Source organism: Ctenopharyngodon idella, chromosome 18 (genome assembly GCF_019924925.1).
Source record: "Ctenopharyngodon idella isolate HZGC_01 chromosome 18, HZGC01, whole genome shotgun sequence".
Lineage (NCBI taxonomy): Eukaryota > Metazoa > Chordata > Actinopteri > Cypriniformes > Xenocyprididae > Ctenopharyngodon > Ctenopharyngodon idella.
The window spans coordinates 27,462,105-27,482,293 of record NC_067237.1 but is presented as its reverse complement, the minus strand read 5'-3'; the positions used below and the strand labels follow the sequence as shown (position 1 = coordinate 27,482,293).

Here is a 20,189-nt window from a genome sequence, read left to right as displayed (position 1 = left end):
CCAAGTGCCATCATTCCACGCCACATGTGGCCCAGAACATCATACCACACATGGCAGATGTAGGCCGGATCTGGGCGGGCACAAAGTTGCTATCTGGTTTGCTTTCCATTCTGTGACCGTTGAGCTAAAAAAGAAAGATGGCATCTGAAAGTTGCGGTTGGTGGTCAGTTTGTGTGTAAATGTACATTTTTGACAAACGTTTTCCACTTCTGATATCATATCAATTACTATCGTAGCAATTAAATATTTCCTTAGTTTTCACCAAAGCTTGCTCTAGTTTGCTGTAGGTCATTAACTGTTACGCTGCCTCAGAGGTCTGTCCGAAATCAGTTTCGTTAGGTACCTTCGTGCGCAAATGCTGCCTACAAAATCATTGCCTGATAAGGCAGTGAGGCAACACGTCAGCTGCCTAAGTTTTTGGATACAGCCTCTGTGTAGTTAGGCCCTTTTCACTTTTCACTGTTCAGTGCTCGGTCTCGTTAATGTTCATGTGGTTGTGCTTTTCTGTCAATCTCCTGCGTGTTACGTTTTGGATTTATTCATTAAAGAATGTTTTTGTTGACCTCCTTTGTCATTGTGCACTTTACTACAGCCACAACGTTACAATTTAATGCTGTTTTGGAATGTATCTTAATCTTTTAAGGTAAAGCCAAGCCCTGACTTTTCCTTTCACCTGTGCTCAGAGCCGTCAAACAGATTTGACTCAGAGATCTACTGTGGCGGAGGTTACCTCAGGTTTCCTGCCTGACTCAAAAGGGCTAAAGGCAGACTGTATTATTGAAGAGAGTGCTGTTCTTTTCTCAGGTTTGCTCTGCAGTGGCCCATTTCTCATGGATCATTAAATATGAATCCCACCCCATCAAAGTGTAAAAAGAGGAAAAGAGTCACACATACATACCAAAATAGACTGACGGGGGAAAGAGAGAGAAAGTGAAAATACCCAAATGCCATATTCATCACATCTCTTCTTTAGTCTTATGAGATCTCCGGTCCGATTTTAAATCCAATATACGCGTCTGCATGTTTATAAAGTTTGGACCAGCTCCAGCACTGCAGGGTAACACCAGCTGTAGAGATTTTTTTCTGTTCAATCCTCAGCCCTCTCTCGAAACACCATTAACCAGGGCCAGATGCCTAGTGCTAAATATGTCAAATACATCACAATGTCAATGCCACAAGGTAACACTCCAGTGTGGCCACACACACACAGCTTACATACACACCCACAAACTGCTAAACATGACACAACAGCAGTCTAATTAACCTAAGAGTAACATGCCACCTGGATTCCTTCCATTAAACTGCACACAACACACAATCTCTCACGCACACATGTGCACTGATGCAAACAACACTTTAAACGATGAGCTTGCATTCTGTCTATGGCTGTGTTCCAAAGCCTAGTGAGCAACCTCGCCATCTAATGCCTACATAGGCAACTGTTCCTACAGCCCCATTAACACTAACAGCATTCCTGCTGCTGGATGTCTTAACATTATTTTGCAATAAAAATATTTTGGCAATAAAGTAATGGCTGCTGATAATTCGGCTTTGCCATAACAGGAATAAATTACATTTTATTTTATTTTTTTTAAATAGAAAACAGTACACTTTCAATTAAAGGGATAGTTCACCCAAAAATGAAAATTTGATGTTTATCTGCTTACCCCCAGGGCATCCAAGATGTAGGTGACTTTGTTTCTTCAGTAGAACACAAATGATGATTTTTAACTCCAACTGTTGCAGTCTGTCAGTCGTATAATGCATGTCAATGGGAACACAATCTATAAGAGTCAAAAAAACATGCACAGACAAATCCAAATTAAACCCTGCGGCTCGTGATGACACGAAGACACGAAACGATCGGTTTGTGCGAGAAACCGAACAGTATTTATATCATTTTTTACCTCTAATACACCACTATGTCCAACTGCCTTGCGCACGGCATCCGGTGCGTGAGGTGTGTACGCGCTCTGGCGTAGTTTAAAGGATTAGTTCACTTTCAAATAAAATTTTCCTGATAATTTACTCACCCCCACGTCATCCAAGATGTTCATGTCTTTCTTTCTTCGGTCGAAAAGAAATTAACGTTTTTGATGAAAACATTCCAGGATTATTCTCCTTTTAGTGGACTTCAATGGTCTCTCCAAACAGGTCAAAATTACAGTTTCAGTGCATCTTCAAAGGGCTTTAAACGGTACCAGACGAGGAATAAGGGTCTTATCTAGTGAAACGATCGGCCATTTTCTACAAAAATACAAATGTGTATGCTTTACGAACACAAATGATCGCCTTGCACGTGCTTTTGCTTTCCGTATTCTTCAAAAAGCTTACGCTGTATGTCCTACACCTTCCCTATTCTACTTAAGGAAAAAACGGAACTGGCGCCGCTGTAATTTTGACCTTCAACTGTTTGGAGAGACCACTGAAGTCCACTATAAGGAGAATAATCCTGGAATGTTTTCATCAAAAACCTTAATTTCTTTTCGACCGAAGAAAGAAAGACATGAACATCTTGGATGACATGGGGGTGAGTAAATTATCAGGAAAATTTTATTTGAAAGTGGACTAATCCTTTAAACTAAGCCAGAGCGCGTACACACCTCACGCACCGGATGCTGTGCGTGCGCTCAAGGCAGTTGGACATAGTGGTGTATTAGAGGTAAAAAATGATATAAATATTGTTCGGTTTCTCGCACAAACTGATCGTTTCGTGTCTTAGGATATCAATGTGTCGTCACAAGCCACAGGGTTTAATTTGGATTTGTCTATGCATGTTTTTTTGACTCTTATAGATGGAGTTCCCATTGACATGCATTATACGACTGACAGACTGCAACGGTTGGAGTTAAAAATCATCATTTGTGTTCTTCTGAACAAACAAAGTCACCTACATCTTGGATGCCCTGGGGGTAAGCAGAAAAAAATCTAATTTTCATTTTTGAGTGAACTATCCCTTTAAATATTACTATTTTTACTGCATTTTTTTTTTTTTTTTTTTGCAGCCTTGATGAGCATAAGTGACTTCTTTCAACATTTTTTGAAAGAAGTGTACATTTTTTGTATAATATAATTATATTTTGTAACAAAAATATTTAATATATAATATATTAATTTAATATAATTAATACTCAATTGTAATTATGTATTTTTGTAATCTATACTTTTTGCCATTGAATGAATTATACATATATTTTTATATTCAATATTTCTCTTGCTTTGTCTAGCATCTTGTATTTTTTTTGGAGCTTGTCGCAATACATTCTGGGATTGCCATCTCTGCAAAGGATACATGCATTGCTACTTTAGAATTTGGCCAAAGAAAGCTATCTTAGAAGGTAAATACCTGGAAAACATTCGTATCAAGGATGTTCTTATGATGCCTTAAAATGCTGGCAGCTCACTAGTTTTGGAACAGAGCACATGTCTATGGGTGGAAAATACTAGACCAGACGGCTTTTATATCACACACACTCAGCTAGCCTATCTGTCTCCTCCTGCATGGACTCAGATTAGTCAGTGTCAAAGTGGCTCTATGCTCTGTACTGCCAGATTAAATATATGCTAGAAACGGAGAGACAATGATATTTCTCAGTCACAGCTAGGCATAGGTTATGGGGCAAATATGGATGCCATCCACTCTGCCAAGACTTTCTAGGTGACAATTATCCTCTTCTACTGAGTGGATGTGCATGTGTGTAATGGCTCCTGGATTTCGAGTATACAGCACCATAATGCAACATCTTGTGGAATAGTTCAATTTCTGATCACACTGATGCATTTGTCATGACGTGCCATGTTGAAAACAAGGCTTTTAAGATGTTTATTTTATCTTTGAAGCACTGTACCCACTCCTGCTTGCCAAAGAAACAGATAAACCATTTAAAACTCTTTAATATTCACAGGATAAAAGCACAGAGAATGCAAATATGAAAGTGCAACACTGCTGCAGTAGCTGAAAGGGAAGTGAAGAGTCAATTACTGCAAACAAGAGCAGTGAAAGGGTGTTCCTCAAAAGTACCTCACATTTCACTTTATTAGAAACAAAACATTGCTAATGAGCTGAATTTTTATTTGAGTTTTGTGACGGTTGATTGCACATAATACAGAAACATCATGAGAAAGCACAGAGGATACAAAATACTTCTAGAACAAACTGCTGCAACTCAGAACTTTCGCCTTACTCACTAATTAAGTGTCGCAACAACCTTGCTGACACTGTGAAAAATGTGTAAATGTTCCTGTTTAGTACCATGCATGGACTAGATTTGTCAAAAACAGAATGTTCAATAAGCACTGCCTTAGTTTTCCAAAATCCAATTCCAAGAGCATTTATTTAAAGAGGACCTATTATGCTTTTTTACATTTTCAACTTCTGTAGTGTAATGTTGCTGTTTGAGCATGAAAAAGGTCTACAAAGTTACAAAGCACAAAATCCTCTCCAAATGGAGTTATTCTCTATCAGCAAGCACTGTTTCTGTACTCCCTGAAACACCTTGATTTTGAGATTTCTTCTGGAAATGTACACATCACAATTTTCCTCATTTAAATAATTTCCAGCCAGGGCATACACCTTCAAAAAAAAAAAAGAAGGATGAGTTGCGTAGGTAGTGTGTTGAAACTTGCAGTTATGGTAAGGGCAGTAACATTTCCGAAACACACTCGAAGCAGTTGAACACCCACAACACTGGTCCAGCCGACCAATCAGAGCACATCGTGCTTTTAAGATGGAGGGGTTTCATAGAGATAAGAACTAAACAGAGTGTTACTGACAGATTGGGAAGAGAGGTGCTGCAACAATGTAATATATGAATAATAATGTGTTTTTTGAACAATCAACCATGAGAATATATTCTAGTAAACCCCAAACACAAAATCAAGACTTTGTAAAAGGTCCTCTTTAACCTTTCCCTATCTGACTCTGCCTCCAAATCCAGTGAGCTGCCTGCTTTTTGAGGCATCATAAACTTGCTCTCACTGCAGAGCCAGAATGTTATAGGTAATAGAGGCAATGCCAATATAGTCTTGTAAAGGGTCAAAACAAATGCATCAGTGATCCCAAAGAACTAACACTGCTGGCTAAACTACTACAGCTGGGGTAGAGCCTCGACGTCATTCTTTAAATAGAAACACTTTGGGTTCTTGTCTCAAATGCTTTACATCAGAAGAGGTTCATAGTAACAAATTATAAAACTTTGATTCATCACACCGGGCAAATGCAACAAGTTTAATTAGCTTTCACACATGACACATCCACCTGCCAATCATCTAATTACAAGAGCTCTCCTGGCCTGGGCTCGGAGTGATGGCTCAGTTGTGGGTTAGCAGGTGTCACAAAAATGATCACCACTGGTAAACACTGATATGCCTATTTTGGTACACTCTAAAAAAATACTGGGTTAAAAACAACCCAAGTTGGGTTGAAAATGGACAAACCCAGCAATTGGGTTGTTTTAACCCAGCAGTTGGGTTAAATGTTTGCCCAACCTGCTGGGTAAGTTTATTTAACTTAACTATTGGTTAAAAATTACTGTATTTCTTGCTTAAAATGAAAACCCAAAGTATGTTGTAAATTAACATTTATTAATAAGTTTAATGAATAATAATTAAACAATAAACATTTATTAAATTGCTTATTTATAAATAAATGTTCATCTTTTGATTATTATCATTGCCTCTAGTAATTATGTGTCTGATTTTAATTTCCAACCTATTTTGGGTTCATTTTAAGTCAAATAGTTGAGTTAAATGAAATTGCCAGCATGTTAGGTCGAACACTGGGTTTGTCCATTTTCAACTCAACTTGGGTTGTTTTTAACCCAGCATTTTTTAGAGTGTATATTCATGAATTGATGCTCATAGAGAATCAAATATGTTGTCACAAATATAATATTTTTTTTCTTCCTTTATAACTATAATATTTATTATATAATAATCTTCTAATATAATATAATATAATATAATATAATATAATATAATTGTTTTACATTTTTTCTAAAATAATGAAGTCTGAATAGTATTATATTATATTATATTATATTATATTATATTATATTATATTATAACAAAAATGATTTTTATTTTTTATAATGAGATATTTCATCAGCAGCAAATTGTAGTTTGCGCCATACATGCCAAAGGAGTGACTAAACACTAGGGGGCGATCATGAGAAGTGTGGGATGAACCCTATGAACCAGGATCATGACTCTGTACATGCATTGTACATGCAAACCCAAGAATGACCGAAAACTGCTTACCAACCAATGCTCTTTGAGTTACCATGAAAACAACATATATTCACCAAAACTCATCACCCTTTATATCTATATAAAAACTTCTTAATTTACCTTCACCCAGAATGTCTGCAGTCAGTTTTATATTTTTTATGCAAACTCTGAGATTGCGTAAAAACCTGGCAGATCGCCTGTCCACCCACTTGGTGCACAGTTCGGCTGAATCTTCCTGAAACACCCACAAGCCCATGCTCCTGTTCTAGCACCACAACTCCCACAGCTCTTAGAAGAGTGCAGAATATCCCCTCACACTCCACTGAAAATTCTTGGCTGCCACAATCCTTATCTTTTAATGCAAATAAAAGCAAAGCCAAATTATTTCAAGTGACTTACATTAATCATTTCACTTTTATAATTAAGTCTTGAAAACCCACACAAATTTCCCACACTTCATTTCTATATTTAGTTCTCCTAAATGTTATAAACGGAATAAAAAATAAATGTAAAATATAGTGAAACAATATGTTGCATAATAAAATCAATGCAATAATATGATTAAATAGAGTGCATTGCCAATAACATATATCATTCTGTATCATCCTTGATATTTATCAGTTGAAGTATGACTTAAGTAGCCATCTAAGTTAAATAAAAAATAAAGGTCCTTAAAGGATTAGTTCACTTTCAAATGAAAATTACCCCAAGCTTTACTCACCCTCAAGCCATCCTAGGTGTATATGACTTTCTTCTTTCTGATGAACACAATCAGAGATATATTAATAAATACCCTGACATATCCAGGCTTTATAATGGCAGTGAGCGATACCAACAAGTATGAGCTGAAGAAAGTGCCTCCATCCACATCCATCCATCATAAACGTACTTCACACGGCTTCACTTCAGAAGGACTATATTAACCCCCTGGAGCCGTGTGTAGTACGTTTACTCGTTACTCGTTGGTATCGATATATATTGTTATCAATATATCTCCGATTGTGTTCATCAGAAAGAATAAAGTCAAATACACCTAGGATGGCTTGAGGGTGAGTAAAGCTTTTAGTCATTTTCATTTGAAAGTGAACTAATCCTTTAAGCAGACTATACCATTATCGTTTGTTCCTTCCTGTTGCATTTTTTCACACTACCTATCCTATACTAGAAAATGAGAGGGCCATATCTTGAATTGCTGCACTTTGTAAGACGAGAGTGATCTGATAAGGCCAAGAGAGGTAATTCTTAGAACATCACAGCTAACATCAGCTCTTCAGAGCGGTACAAAGAGAGAGCGGATGTTACATCCACCCTGCTGTCATTAGTTCTTTGAACCAGGAGCTCCATTAAACATCATGGGCAACAAGATTCAAAGACAAGCCCAGCGGTGTCTCAGATGATATGCTATAGTTTTACCAAGGTACAAGAGAGATATGATATAAATTTGAGGACACTATTTGATTAAGGGGCACTTTTTTTTTTTATATGGGGATGCATTTCACCTTATAATATAATAATAATCTTGGGGTAACCTATGTAAAATAAATAATAAAGTAATAACATATTTATAAAAGATTCCAACTTATGTGATTGTAAACGTTTTAATGATATGTCTCGAAAGTGCTAATCTTTTTAATCATACAGTACATACATACACACATACATACATGAAGTGCAAGAGAAAAAGAACCAGAACGCTAATTTAAGTACATTATTTGTGTCAACTAATTTAAGTTTACCGTGTGTGGGGGGGCTTCAGTATTACAGCAGCACTGGGACCTGCTCAGCTCCTGAATCACATTTGATTCAGCCGGTCAGAGGATGGAGGCGAGGTGAAAACAGATCTCATTGGCTCCCGCTGCTCCATTTAAAGGAATCCAACTGATTTGTCGTTTAAGATCCTTCAGCATCTCATAAGAGGAACTTTAAACGTTGGCTATTTTCTGAAAGGAACCATAAATCTTCGAAGATCCGATTTGGAGCGTGGAGCAACGTCTTTGAGTCACTTTTATATACGTGAGAGAATCTCTTCAGTGATCGACGAACGATTTCAGAGCAGCAGAAATGCCTCACTGAAACAGCCTATTATAATAAAGAGTGCGATTTTCACACGAGGGATCTCCATAATATCTTTAAAGGGTTACTTAGGGACTTTATTCCAGATCCAAAGGATGGAGACATGAATGATTAACACTTTTGTTGACCAGCTGATATTCCTCAAGTCATGGAACGATGGGGAGCCTTTTTATAAGTAGGCAACATAATATTTTTCCCACGATATGGAGAGTTCGCCATGCGCTCCTTTGGGAACCACTGCTGTAGGTAACTTTTATACTATGCATTCAGGAGGGCTTTCAACAAGTTTTAGGGCTCGTTTATCTTCTGGAACGTGATTCGAATTTATTCTGTGATTTGTTTGAGGTTATTAAGCAAACGGCTACAGGATTTCTAAAGACTTTGAAGAGTTTTTTTTTATCATACATTTATCGCACGATCCGGAGCAGATCTCTTTGGCTCTTATGGGAATTAAACATTCCTCCCGCTGTTTGCTCCTCAGGAGAAAAATGGCGGATACGGAGAGCACTGAGGTAAGCGACGAGGATTAACAGATCAAATAACGAGACATTCAATGTATTGTTATCAGTTTAAGTTATGAAGCCTTAGATCAAAATTTGCAACTCTGCGTTTGAGGTTTTGAGTTTTTATTCCAGTGTGCAAATAATGACTTTGAGCTTGTCAGCTTGTTTAAACCAACTTCTATATGTAGCTTTTCGCGGCTCAATCGGTTGAGGTTTCTCTCGCGCAAGATTTTTTTTTTTTTTTTTTTTTTTTTTTTTTTTGCCATCCCTTGCACAGTTCACAGGTCATCTCAAATCAATCTTTTAAGGAAAACACTAACGTTTTGTGAAAAGTAAACCTATAATAAAGGGCAAATACTGACTGCGTTTTTGTCAATATTGGCCCTAAACCGTTCCAGCTGCCTACCTTATGTTTTTTGCTATGGTTACCTCATAAGTTCGCAAGTGTTTATTTTGCGCCTTAACCTACGCTAACTTGTATGGTTATTGATACATTATTTGAAAACGCCATTAATACTCATGTAAAATATTTAAATATACATGACACGTTTGTAAACACTCACGAGCGATATTAGGGAAGTCGGTTACAATAGACAAATTTGGTCTGTTCGAGAACGGTTGCGTAATTAAATGATACTTTGGGTGGATAAAATGGTTAAAGATCTGGGCTGGTAACCGACAGGTTGTACAGTTGTTCAAATTCTGCAAAGGTTGACCCATTGAAAAAGACACTTAATCTGCTTCAGGGGGACTGCTCCTGTAATAGCTAGCCTAAGCCTACTGTCTGTGAGACACTTTTATAAAGCGTAAGCTAAATGACTAATTAGTGATTGATTCGTAATTAGTGTCTTGAGCAAAGCTGCTAATGCTCTGTGATCGTTGGTTCACGGGTTGCGGAGTCTGGTCGCTGTCCTTGGTGCTGCACCTGCGTCGAGGAGCGCAGCAGCAGTAATGGGAAATAACTTAATTATACACAGATTAAATAATGTGAAAATCCTAAGTAAAACACACACACACACACACACACACATCTTCCATATCATGTCAATATTAAAATATTTGTAGACTTAAACAATAGTCACGAAACAACATAAATGAAAAAGGTAACACAAAAATATCAAACAACTGTTCTGAAAATTGTAATTTATTGTATAAAATTACAACATACATGACATTTTGCCCTGATATGTAAATGTGACAACTTGCACAAACCTGACATAGCTTTTGGTTAAAATTGTCCTTCATTGTATAGTTGAACATTGCCTGAATGTAACCCAGTGTCGCATTCTTATTGATGCCCTTATTTAAAGGGGACCTATTAAGCAAAATTCACTTTCAGAAGGTGTTTGAACACATTTGTCCACAGTGTGTGTAAATAACCAGTCTATAATTGTAAAAATCCACCTACTCCTTTTTTATAATCCCTATAAAACATAAACGGTCTCTCCAAATGAGCAGTTCCAGATTTCCCTTACATAAGAGTAGGGAGAAACCCATGAATGGCGATGGAATCTGCCCTATTATCTTAGCTCCTCCCCCGAGTGAGCTGTATGCAGTCCGCCATGTTTATCTCCTTGCTAGACCATTTAACAGCAGCATTCAAGTAAGAATTGTATTCTTAGTAAAGCTACTAAAGTTATTTAATCAAGAGCAGTGAGTGATTTTCTGTTTTTCTTTTGTTGTTTGGTTTATATTAACAGCATATATTTCATATATAGTATATACATTTCTTTACTTGCTGTTTACGTTCACAGACATAGCCGTCTGTGTTTGTGAACTTTGTGTGTTTTTGACATAACCTTGTGTGTATTTGACAGTTTAAGTGCAATAAGAGTGAAAGAGAACTTAGTTTAATACTCACAGGACCAAAATGTCCTCCAACCAATACGCCCATATAGGTCGTTTGTCACTTCCCTGAAATACGACCCATAAGAGCGTTTACTAAAGTTGCGCCCCTATCAACATCAGGACACTTTCATTTGAATGCATTGTACCCTTTTATCTGTGTCATATTTCGGATTTCGCGTAGCTCAATTGCATTACAATATACAACAATATGTGATCGTGGGTTCGATCCCAGAGAATGCATGTGCTCATAAAGTGTTTATGCATTATAAATCACTAAGGGTAGGTTTAGGGTTGGGGTAGGTGTAGTCATTAATAAAAAAACGAGTTTTGCTAAATGGAATTAGGACAAATGGCGGGTAAGGGACCGTGTAAAAAGTCCATACATTGCATTCAAATGAATGGTAACGACGGTCATACGTCATTTCATGACGACAGACGTAACACGACACTATCATTATTTTTATGCCAGCTAGAGGGCGCATGACTTTAAAACGTAAATATAGGTCGTAGTTAGGTGCTTGAAAAAACGACCTATGGGGTCGTTTTTTTAAAGGGGGACAGAAACCATATATCAGGAGGACAGAAACCATATACCATATATCAGAAGTTTAAACTGTTATGGCTTTAAAACGCATCCAAATAATAACTTTCATGATGATGAAAAACTGCAATGTCATGTGAGCGCGGCCGCGACGGAGATGATAATCAGAACCAAGTAGAGGTTTTGTTAGTTTTTGGCAGAGTATCCGAGGCACAAGCTGTAGGCTCCGCCCTCTTCTGGAAAGCGGGGTAGGGAGCAGCAGCTCATTTGCATTTAATGATACATGAACGAAAACAGCATGTTTTTCTTTCCACTCAAAAATGTGCATTTACAACATGGTGTAATAAATGATCTGTGGGGTATTTTGAGCTAAAACTTCAAAGACACATTCTGGGGACACCTGAGAATTATGTTACATCTTGTAAAAAGGGCATAATAGGTCCCCTTTAAGACAGACTGACTTTTGTGAAAACAATATAGATAGCCAAAACAAGTATTTATTCATCTGGACTTGTATTATTGACTCAAAACCTTATTGTTGAGATACTGAGATTTTACAAGCCCAGGAATATCATATCAAAGCTTTGAAATCACTTTGTGTTGTTATAGAGGAAGACATCTTAAAATCGGAATTGGCCCTGTGCCAACTCTTGTGAGCACTTCTACCTGAGTGTCCCATTACGGCATGAAGCCAGAGTTTTAGTGGAGGGCAGCGAATGTCAATGAAGCCCGTTTACAGTAGGGCAGAAAGCTAAACATCTGAGTCATCATCCACATGGTATAAATCCCAGGACTACAATCATGGGATGAAAAGGTTACTGTCAGGGTTATGTTTAAGTCTGTTTAGTTTCATTGTGTTTTGGTTTCGTTTAGGGCTGGAAATTTTTTTTTTTTTTTAATCGATTAATCTATTGATTATTTTTTCGGTTAAACAATTCATTGAATAATAATTTTTTTTTTCTTCCTGGTTAATCTGTTGATTTTTTTCTAAATAGTTGTATTAATCCTTTTGTTAATTTACAGATAAAAAATAACCAATAATTTACCAACAAATAATAACTGTTACTAATCTATGTATGAACTTTTACCTAATGATATTATTTATCCCAAAAGATAAGGTTGCAGTTTAGGCCTAATTAGGAAAGGTGTTTACTCGCTGCATTCACAGTCACTTTTTGGGATTTAAAGCAGCAACTGCTTACAAGTGTGAATCCTGAAATGTTTTGTTCATTCAATTATATGATCAAACAGCTAAAGTCACAACTGCATTCTAACTAACCATAGCTGTAACCATAGCAACAGTGTCAAACATGGCGGTGTCCATAAAACCGTGAAGTTTTACTAGGATTGACAGAGCATGATTAAAAAAACGAGTCCAATCGAGGCGCGAGTTCATCCGTAAGATATTTTAAATAACCAACAACAGTGTTAAATGCTTTGTAACCAGATGCAGAGAGATGTGTTTGAGCCGCATGCCTTGCAGCCAAGGCAGCTCGTAAAAAGCAGAATGCTGTATGAACGCAGCCATATTAAGCACAAAATATGAGACAACCATGTTCTAGTGCTGTGTGAAATTTCACTGTAATAGTCCAAATATTTATGCTGCCGTCTCGTCCTTTTGAGGTAAGAGAGCATTCTGCATAGAATTCCACACTTTAGATCGGGCTTGATATTTTTGTAATAACAGCTGATTTTCCGCATGACTAGGAGCCACCATCATTGGGGAACATAAATAGCCTGATAAATCGATGCAAATTCCACACAAATTGACTAATTTACAATGTCTTATTTCAGCCCTAGTTTAGTTTTCCCTGTTCCTGTTTTGTCTGTGTTCTGGTTATTAGTTTCCATGGTTTCTGATTTATCACTCACCTGTTTCTGCTCCAGTTGATTACCTCACTTTGTGTATTTAAGCCCTAAGTTCCTCTCAGTTCTTTGTTCAGTCTTGTTTATGTTAATGTAGTTTCCTTGTTTTTTTTCTCTTGAGTTATCTCCTTGTTTATAAAAAGAACTTTGACTCTATTCAGAATCAGATTCGTGCATGTTCATCTACACATTACAGTTACTGAGTTTTCTAGTGCTGCCATTAAGCAAAACTCTTTGATGAATTCCAGTTTCATTAGTGCCCTTAAACTTAATGCAATCCTCAATGAGGGATTAGCCAGCTGGAATGTATTGACATAGTCATGGAAGCATGAAATCTAATCCATGTTCTTTAAAGGATGAAGAAAAGGGGCGTATAAAAGGAAGCTGTTGTTAAAAGTTCCTCGCAAAGTTCAGCGCAGCAGTAGGCCACCATATAATGTCAAGGGATCTTTAAAACCTTCTGATAGATGCTGCCTGACCTCTGAAACCTCTCCCAAAATAGCAGACGCTGAAGACTGCTCTGCACTAGGGCTGTTAGTCTGTCAAATAGGGTTCCACAGAGAGTAGATGGAAGTGGTGTGAGTTTAGTGTAAGTTAACTAGGCTTTTAAAAGAAAAGTTCACTAAAATACGATAATTCTGTCATCATTTTCTCACCTTCATGTTATTCCAAACTTGTATGACTTTTTTATACTACAGAACATAAAAGAAGATATTTTGAAGAATGTTTTTGTCCACACAATGAAAGCCAAATGGGATCAAAACAACATTGGACCTCATTAACTTTTACTGAACAGACAAAAAAGAAATATAGCTGCGAGCAGCAGTTATCGGGGTTCAAGCATTTTAAGGCCTTTAAGCACATGTGTAAAAAGGTATAATGTTTTAATTAGCAAGCCCGCATCTTAATCATAGATGGAAAAGACCATTTACAGCCAATACAGGCAATTTACCATAAGGAAATTTGTGGTTTATAAAATTTTTAACAGTTACTAATTCGCCAAAGTCGGTTTTTGAAATAATCTCCAATTTTTAACAAATGATCCAGTGGACAGCGGCGGTCCTAGAGAAAAAGTTGCTCAGAATGAGGAATTCTACCATGTGGTACGAATGTCGTGGGTGTGCACGAAAAATCGCGCGATACATGATCCGTTACACAAGTGAGAAACACGAAGGCGCCCCCTGGTGGCCTGATTTCTTTTGAATTTCTCACAGGCCTCTAGGGCTACGAGTCAAACATGCCCAGTGAGTTTCGTTCCGATCAGCTTCAGTGGCCGATGGCGGACATGTTTTTCGAGATGCGTCAATGTCCTCAGACAGTCATGGCACGTCGGACGAAGACACTGCATGCCAATTTTCAAGTCAATCGGACTAACGGTGAAGTACTTATAGCCATTTTCATGTTTTTTTTCCTGTTATAGCACCACCAAGTGGCCAGTCGCTGTGTCCTTTTTCACGCGACCACAGAACGAGCTCTTACATAGGTGTGCTGAGTTTAGTGAAAATATCTCATTCCGTTCACGACTTATAGCCATTTTAGTAAAAATGGCTCCACCCACTTTGAACTTTTTGGCAGCCCTTAGGAACCGTGAGTTGGAATTTCAACTTTTTTTGATAACTTTTTTTGACAATCAGACTCCAGAGAATCTTGCTGCACTGGTTTGGTTCCGATCGGGTCAAAAACCTAGGACTAGTTTGCAAAAGTAGGTTTTTCAAAAAATAGAGACATGTTTTTAGCCAAATATGTTACATCAATCAGTGAGTAATATCTTGTGATCGACCCAACAGATTATGTTGTTTTTGGGCTCATTTTAATCAATGTTGTGTATGATCTATGATCTGTGCATTTTTCATTAAGTTATGAGCAAAAACGCCACGTAAAATCTACATATTTGTTTTTAGTTAGCGCCTGTGGTTGTTTTTGTTGTAAACTCAATTTGTGCAGACTCATAGAGGGTGAAAACAACGCAACAGGAGCATGTTGGAGGCATGATCTGAATGTGTAAAGTCTCTGATTTTGTATGCAAAAAGAATTATTGTGCTACTTACTTGGTTTCAATTTTTATTGGCTCTTAAAGAGAGACACGGTCATAAAGGGTTAACATCCATGGAATCTTTCCATTGCACAAAAGGTTCTTTATAAGAGTAAGAGTAAGTAAGTTTGCAGTTTTTGCTGCAAAAACACCTTTTTGAAACATTTCTTAAAGTGTATCTCTTTAAGTAATTGACAATATCTGCATCTCAATGTTCTTGAATGGCTATAAACTTGAATGCAGTCATTTGAGAGGTTTTACAGCCTTTCAATAGAGCCTTTCAATTGTTGTGCTCTTCAAGGTCCGCAGTGGGTTTCAAAAGTATAAAGCTTACAGTTGTGGTTCTTCCTTGAGAATACACCACTTAGCTCTGAAATGCACACTGGCAGTTGCAACTTTTTTTACACGATGCCCATCCAAAGCAGAGAGGGCTGCCCATAAATCTGCAAAATTCATAAGAGCTGTTCTGAACACATTAATGATTTAGATATGCAATGCAAAACAACTCTTAAACTCTTAGGTTGTTCCCTGTCATAAACTAACACCAGAGAAAAGCTATAGCACTTCTGTTTGTGAAAGGATCCCAAGAGCACCTATTTCCCCCTTACACACATCAATCCAGTTATGTCACGAAAAAACTATTAGAGTTCTCAAGAGCATGGTTGAAAGGTGGAACGCTGCCGAAATGTGCCATTTGTTGAGGTTAAAAATAGAATGTGAAATGAGATTTGTTAGCTGACTGGAGGGGCAAGGACATGTGTTCCCCCCCTCCCGTCTTTCTAATAGATGCAATCCGAACACCTTTATGCCTCTTGATACAGCTGCTCTTCCCCTCTGCTGACACTCATTATTTTAAATCCCCTGAGCTGAAAGGCTGCACACACACATAACACACTTATGCTACAAAGACATGCACATATCTTTACTATCACACAGTGCTTCCCACACATAGACTTTACTTGGGCGGGCCGCCCAGGTATATTAACTGCCGCCCAAGTATATTTGAAGACACATTTATGCTTTTATTATTTTTATCCTCGTATACTTTTGTATCCGCCCGAGATAATGAAACCATATGCGAACGATTAACTAGTGGAAAATCTCCCCTGGCCCTACGCGTTTCGTACTTGCTCGTTACGTGTGCGTCAGAAATGTTTACTCCCGCTGACATTCCCACGGGCGCCGCAGAGATGCGGTGGGTATTTCACAAAGAGCGCTGCATGTTGCAAAGTCACAAGGCGGCGCTGTTGTGCGTTTTACAGGCTCGCGCAACAGCGCTTCAGACTGCTTCAAATTGATTCTCAGTCAATCAATAGCGCACATTTATGCTAAGCGATTGCTTATGAACTCAAGTTGATGAATTATGACAATGTCAACTTTATGGCCTTTATATAATATGTTTTAGACGATTGTAAGAATATGAATGATCAGCCCGCAATTGTGTAGACATTTCAAAATAAGAGTCCCGGTATATTTGGGGCTTGTTTATAATTAAAACTCACAAGCTTTACCAAGTTACTTACCAAGTTTTTTTTCTTCTTCTTCTGCACATTATTGGTATTTTGGTTACACAATAAATTGTATTTAATTTGATTTCCATTTAATTCATAGTAACAGGAAGAAAAGACTAAGAACATTATTTGATACATATTCATTATATAAATTTTACTAGTAAAATCTGTGTCCCATTCACTGAGAGAGACACTATATGACATAGCAAGGAGAACATATGAAAAGGAGAACCATTTAAATGCTGTAATTTTGCATAATTTACAATGTATAATAATACATAATATTAGTATGTAATTAAATGTAACAGTATGCTATGTAATTAAAATTAATTTCGATAAATAAAAATACTGTTAAAAATCACAAATTATTTGTTTGTCACATGCAGTAGATCATTTCTGTGTCGTGGGTAATAGGAGGATTTTTCACCTGGCTACCACCACAAGTATATTTCAAACCTGTGGGAAGCACTGTATCACAAAATAGCAAACCAGTATATGAGATATGTAGGATATTAGCTCTAAACATTAAGAGTTTTGTGCTTCTTTAAAGTGCAAAAGTGTTGTAGATCAGGGGGTTTCAAAGTTTACAGAGCCAGGGGCCACCAACTCCTTATGGATCAGGACCACTAATTAAATAAAACAGCTGGATTTTCTTAGTAACACTTTATAATTTGATTAATATTTAAATATTAAAATGTTATATTTGGTTTAATAATGTTTTTTATTATATTAAATTATATAATAAATACATAAATTAATATAAAATATATTGAAAATTATATATGTCTATATATATTCTAAAGAGAATCTGTGTTTTATGTGTGTGTCAAAGCTTCCAGTGGCTCAAATGGCCTGTTTACTGTATGTGGGATGATGGTTCATTAGTATTTCCTCTGCCAGGTTGAGGAAGGGCCAAGCTTCTCTGCAGGACGTAGAAGCGCTAATCAGAGTCTGACAGGCTCACCATATGTAAAACTTGTCTTAAATCCTTTCAACGGCAATTTAACTGTCCTGCGCTCCCTTTGCTCTTAAGGCACAAACCACCTCTGCCAGGTCTCGGAAATGTGACAGATAAATGCTAGACATTCTTGGAAAGGCTCTCCTGTCCTGACATGTGACCATTTTTAAATAGCACTGAATGCAGTGTTACTGTTCATTTCGCTTTTTGAAGGATCATTAATACCACATTAACCTGTCACAGTTTGGGTAATCTCCCCAATAAATGTTAAGGTCATATTTCACCCCCAAAACAAAACTGTCACTGTTTTGGTCTGTGTGAGTTGGGACTCTTAGTCTGAAGTTCTTTCTGTTCTGCCTAGTTTCCCTTTTCCTGTTTAGTTTATGTTTCCTTGGTTGTCATAGTGATTCATTGTTTCACTGATTAGTGTCTCAACTGTTCCTCATCAGCCACTGTGTATTTAAACCCTCACTTATCTTTTATTTATTGTCGTGTTGAAGTTTTGTGCTGGTGTGCAGTTCATCATTCTTCTGTGTTTGATGCAGAAATAAAATAATTAAAAGCCTGATTTAGGACCATTATGATTTGTTTTTGCATTGTGACTTTATTTAAGCTCATCCCTAAAGCCCGGAACACACCAAGCCGACGCCGACAAACTAGTGGCGACGAAAGCAGACTGAGGGGTTGGCTCACGTCGGCAGCGTCTGGGTTCGAAGTTGCCCTGACACACCAAACCGACGATCGACACCCGACAGCCAAGTAGCACGTCCGTTCTGCGCCTGCGTAAGAAGAACTGCCTTTCCGTACCAGCAGGTGGCAGTAGCTGAACAGCCAATTAGAATGATCAGATGGCCCGACTGACCGACGAGCTCCGACGCCGATTCAACATTTCAAATCGGCCGAAAAAAAGCCGACGAGGACCAACTTCAGCCGATGGTGGCTTGGTGTGTTCCGGGCTTAAAGAACATCATAATTCGTGTTATTTATCAAAATACATTTATTAAAACATTACAAATTTGTCAATTAAAATAATTAAAATAAAAATGTAACATATGTAACGAATAATCTATAAAGACATTCAATTTAAATAATACAGTCACTCCAAGAAGTATTAAGATGCTTTTCTGAACAAATATCTGAATGTTATTGCAATAGAAACATCAAAACAAATGGCATATGCAAAATAAAAAGGACGTTAGAGAATGAACCTCATTGGTTCTCGCACGTGTCAAGCAAACATGCTTGAGTTTCCGTTTACCATAACTGATGTGTGCGTTGATGAATGTTTATATGTGAATAAAAGCCTAAATTAAATCTGTTCAGCGTATAAAGCTTCCAAATTTGGACTAAACCCCTCAATTCATATGGATTAGTTTCATAGTCTTTTTATGAACTTTTTGAAGCGTCAAAGTATTTGCATAGCTGTCAATGGAGAGACAGAAATCGCTTAGATTTTATTAAAAATATCTTCATTTGTGTTCCGAAAATGAGCAAAGTCTTACGGGTTTGGAATGGCATGAGGGTGAGTAATTAATGACATTTGACGTTTGATAATGACGTTTTATCATTTTACTTTTTTTTTCTTTTTGCATTATGTGCCTGTATCTCTTAGTTAGATAATTTGTTATATAATTCAACGTTAAAACATTTTTAAGGATGGTTTAAGTGTCAAAATAAGTTTTGGTGCCAATGTATATCATTATTTTTTCACATTACCATGAAGAGAGTTTCTCCTTTTTTTTTTTCTTTTTTTTTTTTGAGCCAGACATTTCTCAGTCAGATTCACCTGTTGAATCCCCCTTTGTCCCTTTTAGCAACAGCCCCTGAGTGCCGCCCCATCCCAGTCGGTCCAGCCTTCTCCTCTTCCCAAACCAGTGTCATCGGTCCATCATGCTCAGCGGCCCACGCACCCGTCCCATGCGCCTCACACCCCTCACTCAGCCAACTTACCCAACTGCGCCGGCAGAGGAAAGATGGCCAAGTTCCTCAACCCCGAGGAGATGACCTCCAGGGATTACTATTTTGACTCGTATGCCCACTTCGGCATTCATGAGGTATGAGCACATCAGAGCAGCGGATGCTGGCATTTAACATAGATGCTGAGACATACGATGTACTGTAGGATACAAGTACTCATGGTAATCAACATCAGTCATCTTGATTTATGCTGGGAGTTATATATAATGCAGAGTATGCAGAGAAATGGAGCAGGAGAGAGAGACGGGGAGGGGGTGTCATTGAATTATAGGATGAGAGAGCACAGAGAACGGGAGGTTCAGGCGAGACCTGCAAGATTAATTTTGTTCAGACTCATTTTTAGTATATAGGTCAGATCTTTTTTCCCTTCTCTCATCTAAATGTGACAGAGGCGTACACCAAAAAAGCTGCATAGATCTGAGGAGACATGCTGTAATGGTGACAGCAAGTTTTTTATGTTCTCACAGGTTGTCAGAGATTCACGTCTTATTTTATGTTTGTACAATAATGCTAATGATAACCTTGGTAGAGAATGATTACTGTATTAATATACCATATTTATAAGTACTAAAAAAAATCATGTCCAAAAAACCAAGACAATACCATGATGCTTTCTTAGTGTAGGCATAATTCCCAAAAGCGCCACCTATCT

At 37.6% G+C, this 20,189-nt stretch overlaps 1 protein-coding gene across 2 annotated transcripts in view; it reads left to right on the top strand.

The window, feature by feature from the left end:
* Positions 1 to 8,010: 8,010 nt before the first annotated feature.
* The window catches only part of LOC127500195 (protein arginine N-methyltransferase 8-B), a 32,434-nt gene continuing 20,255 nt past the window's right edge, over positions 8,011 to 20,189 (top strand). Inside the window, exons 1-2 of one of the 2 annotated variants that reach the window (XM_051871154.1) lie at positions 8,011 to 8,543; positions 19,375 to 19,614. In XM_051871154.1, coding sequence (XP_051727114.1) covers positions 8,505 to 8,543; positions 19,375 to 19,614 — 279 coding nt within the window. In that variant the 5' untranslated portion in view covers positions 8,011 to 8,504. Of the gene's footprint in view, positions 8,814 to 19,374; positions 19,615 to 20,189 lie in introns of both variants that reach the window. The other variant, XM_051871153.1, reaches the window with a different exon arrangement.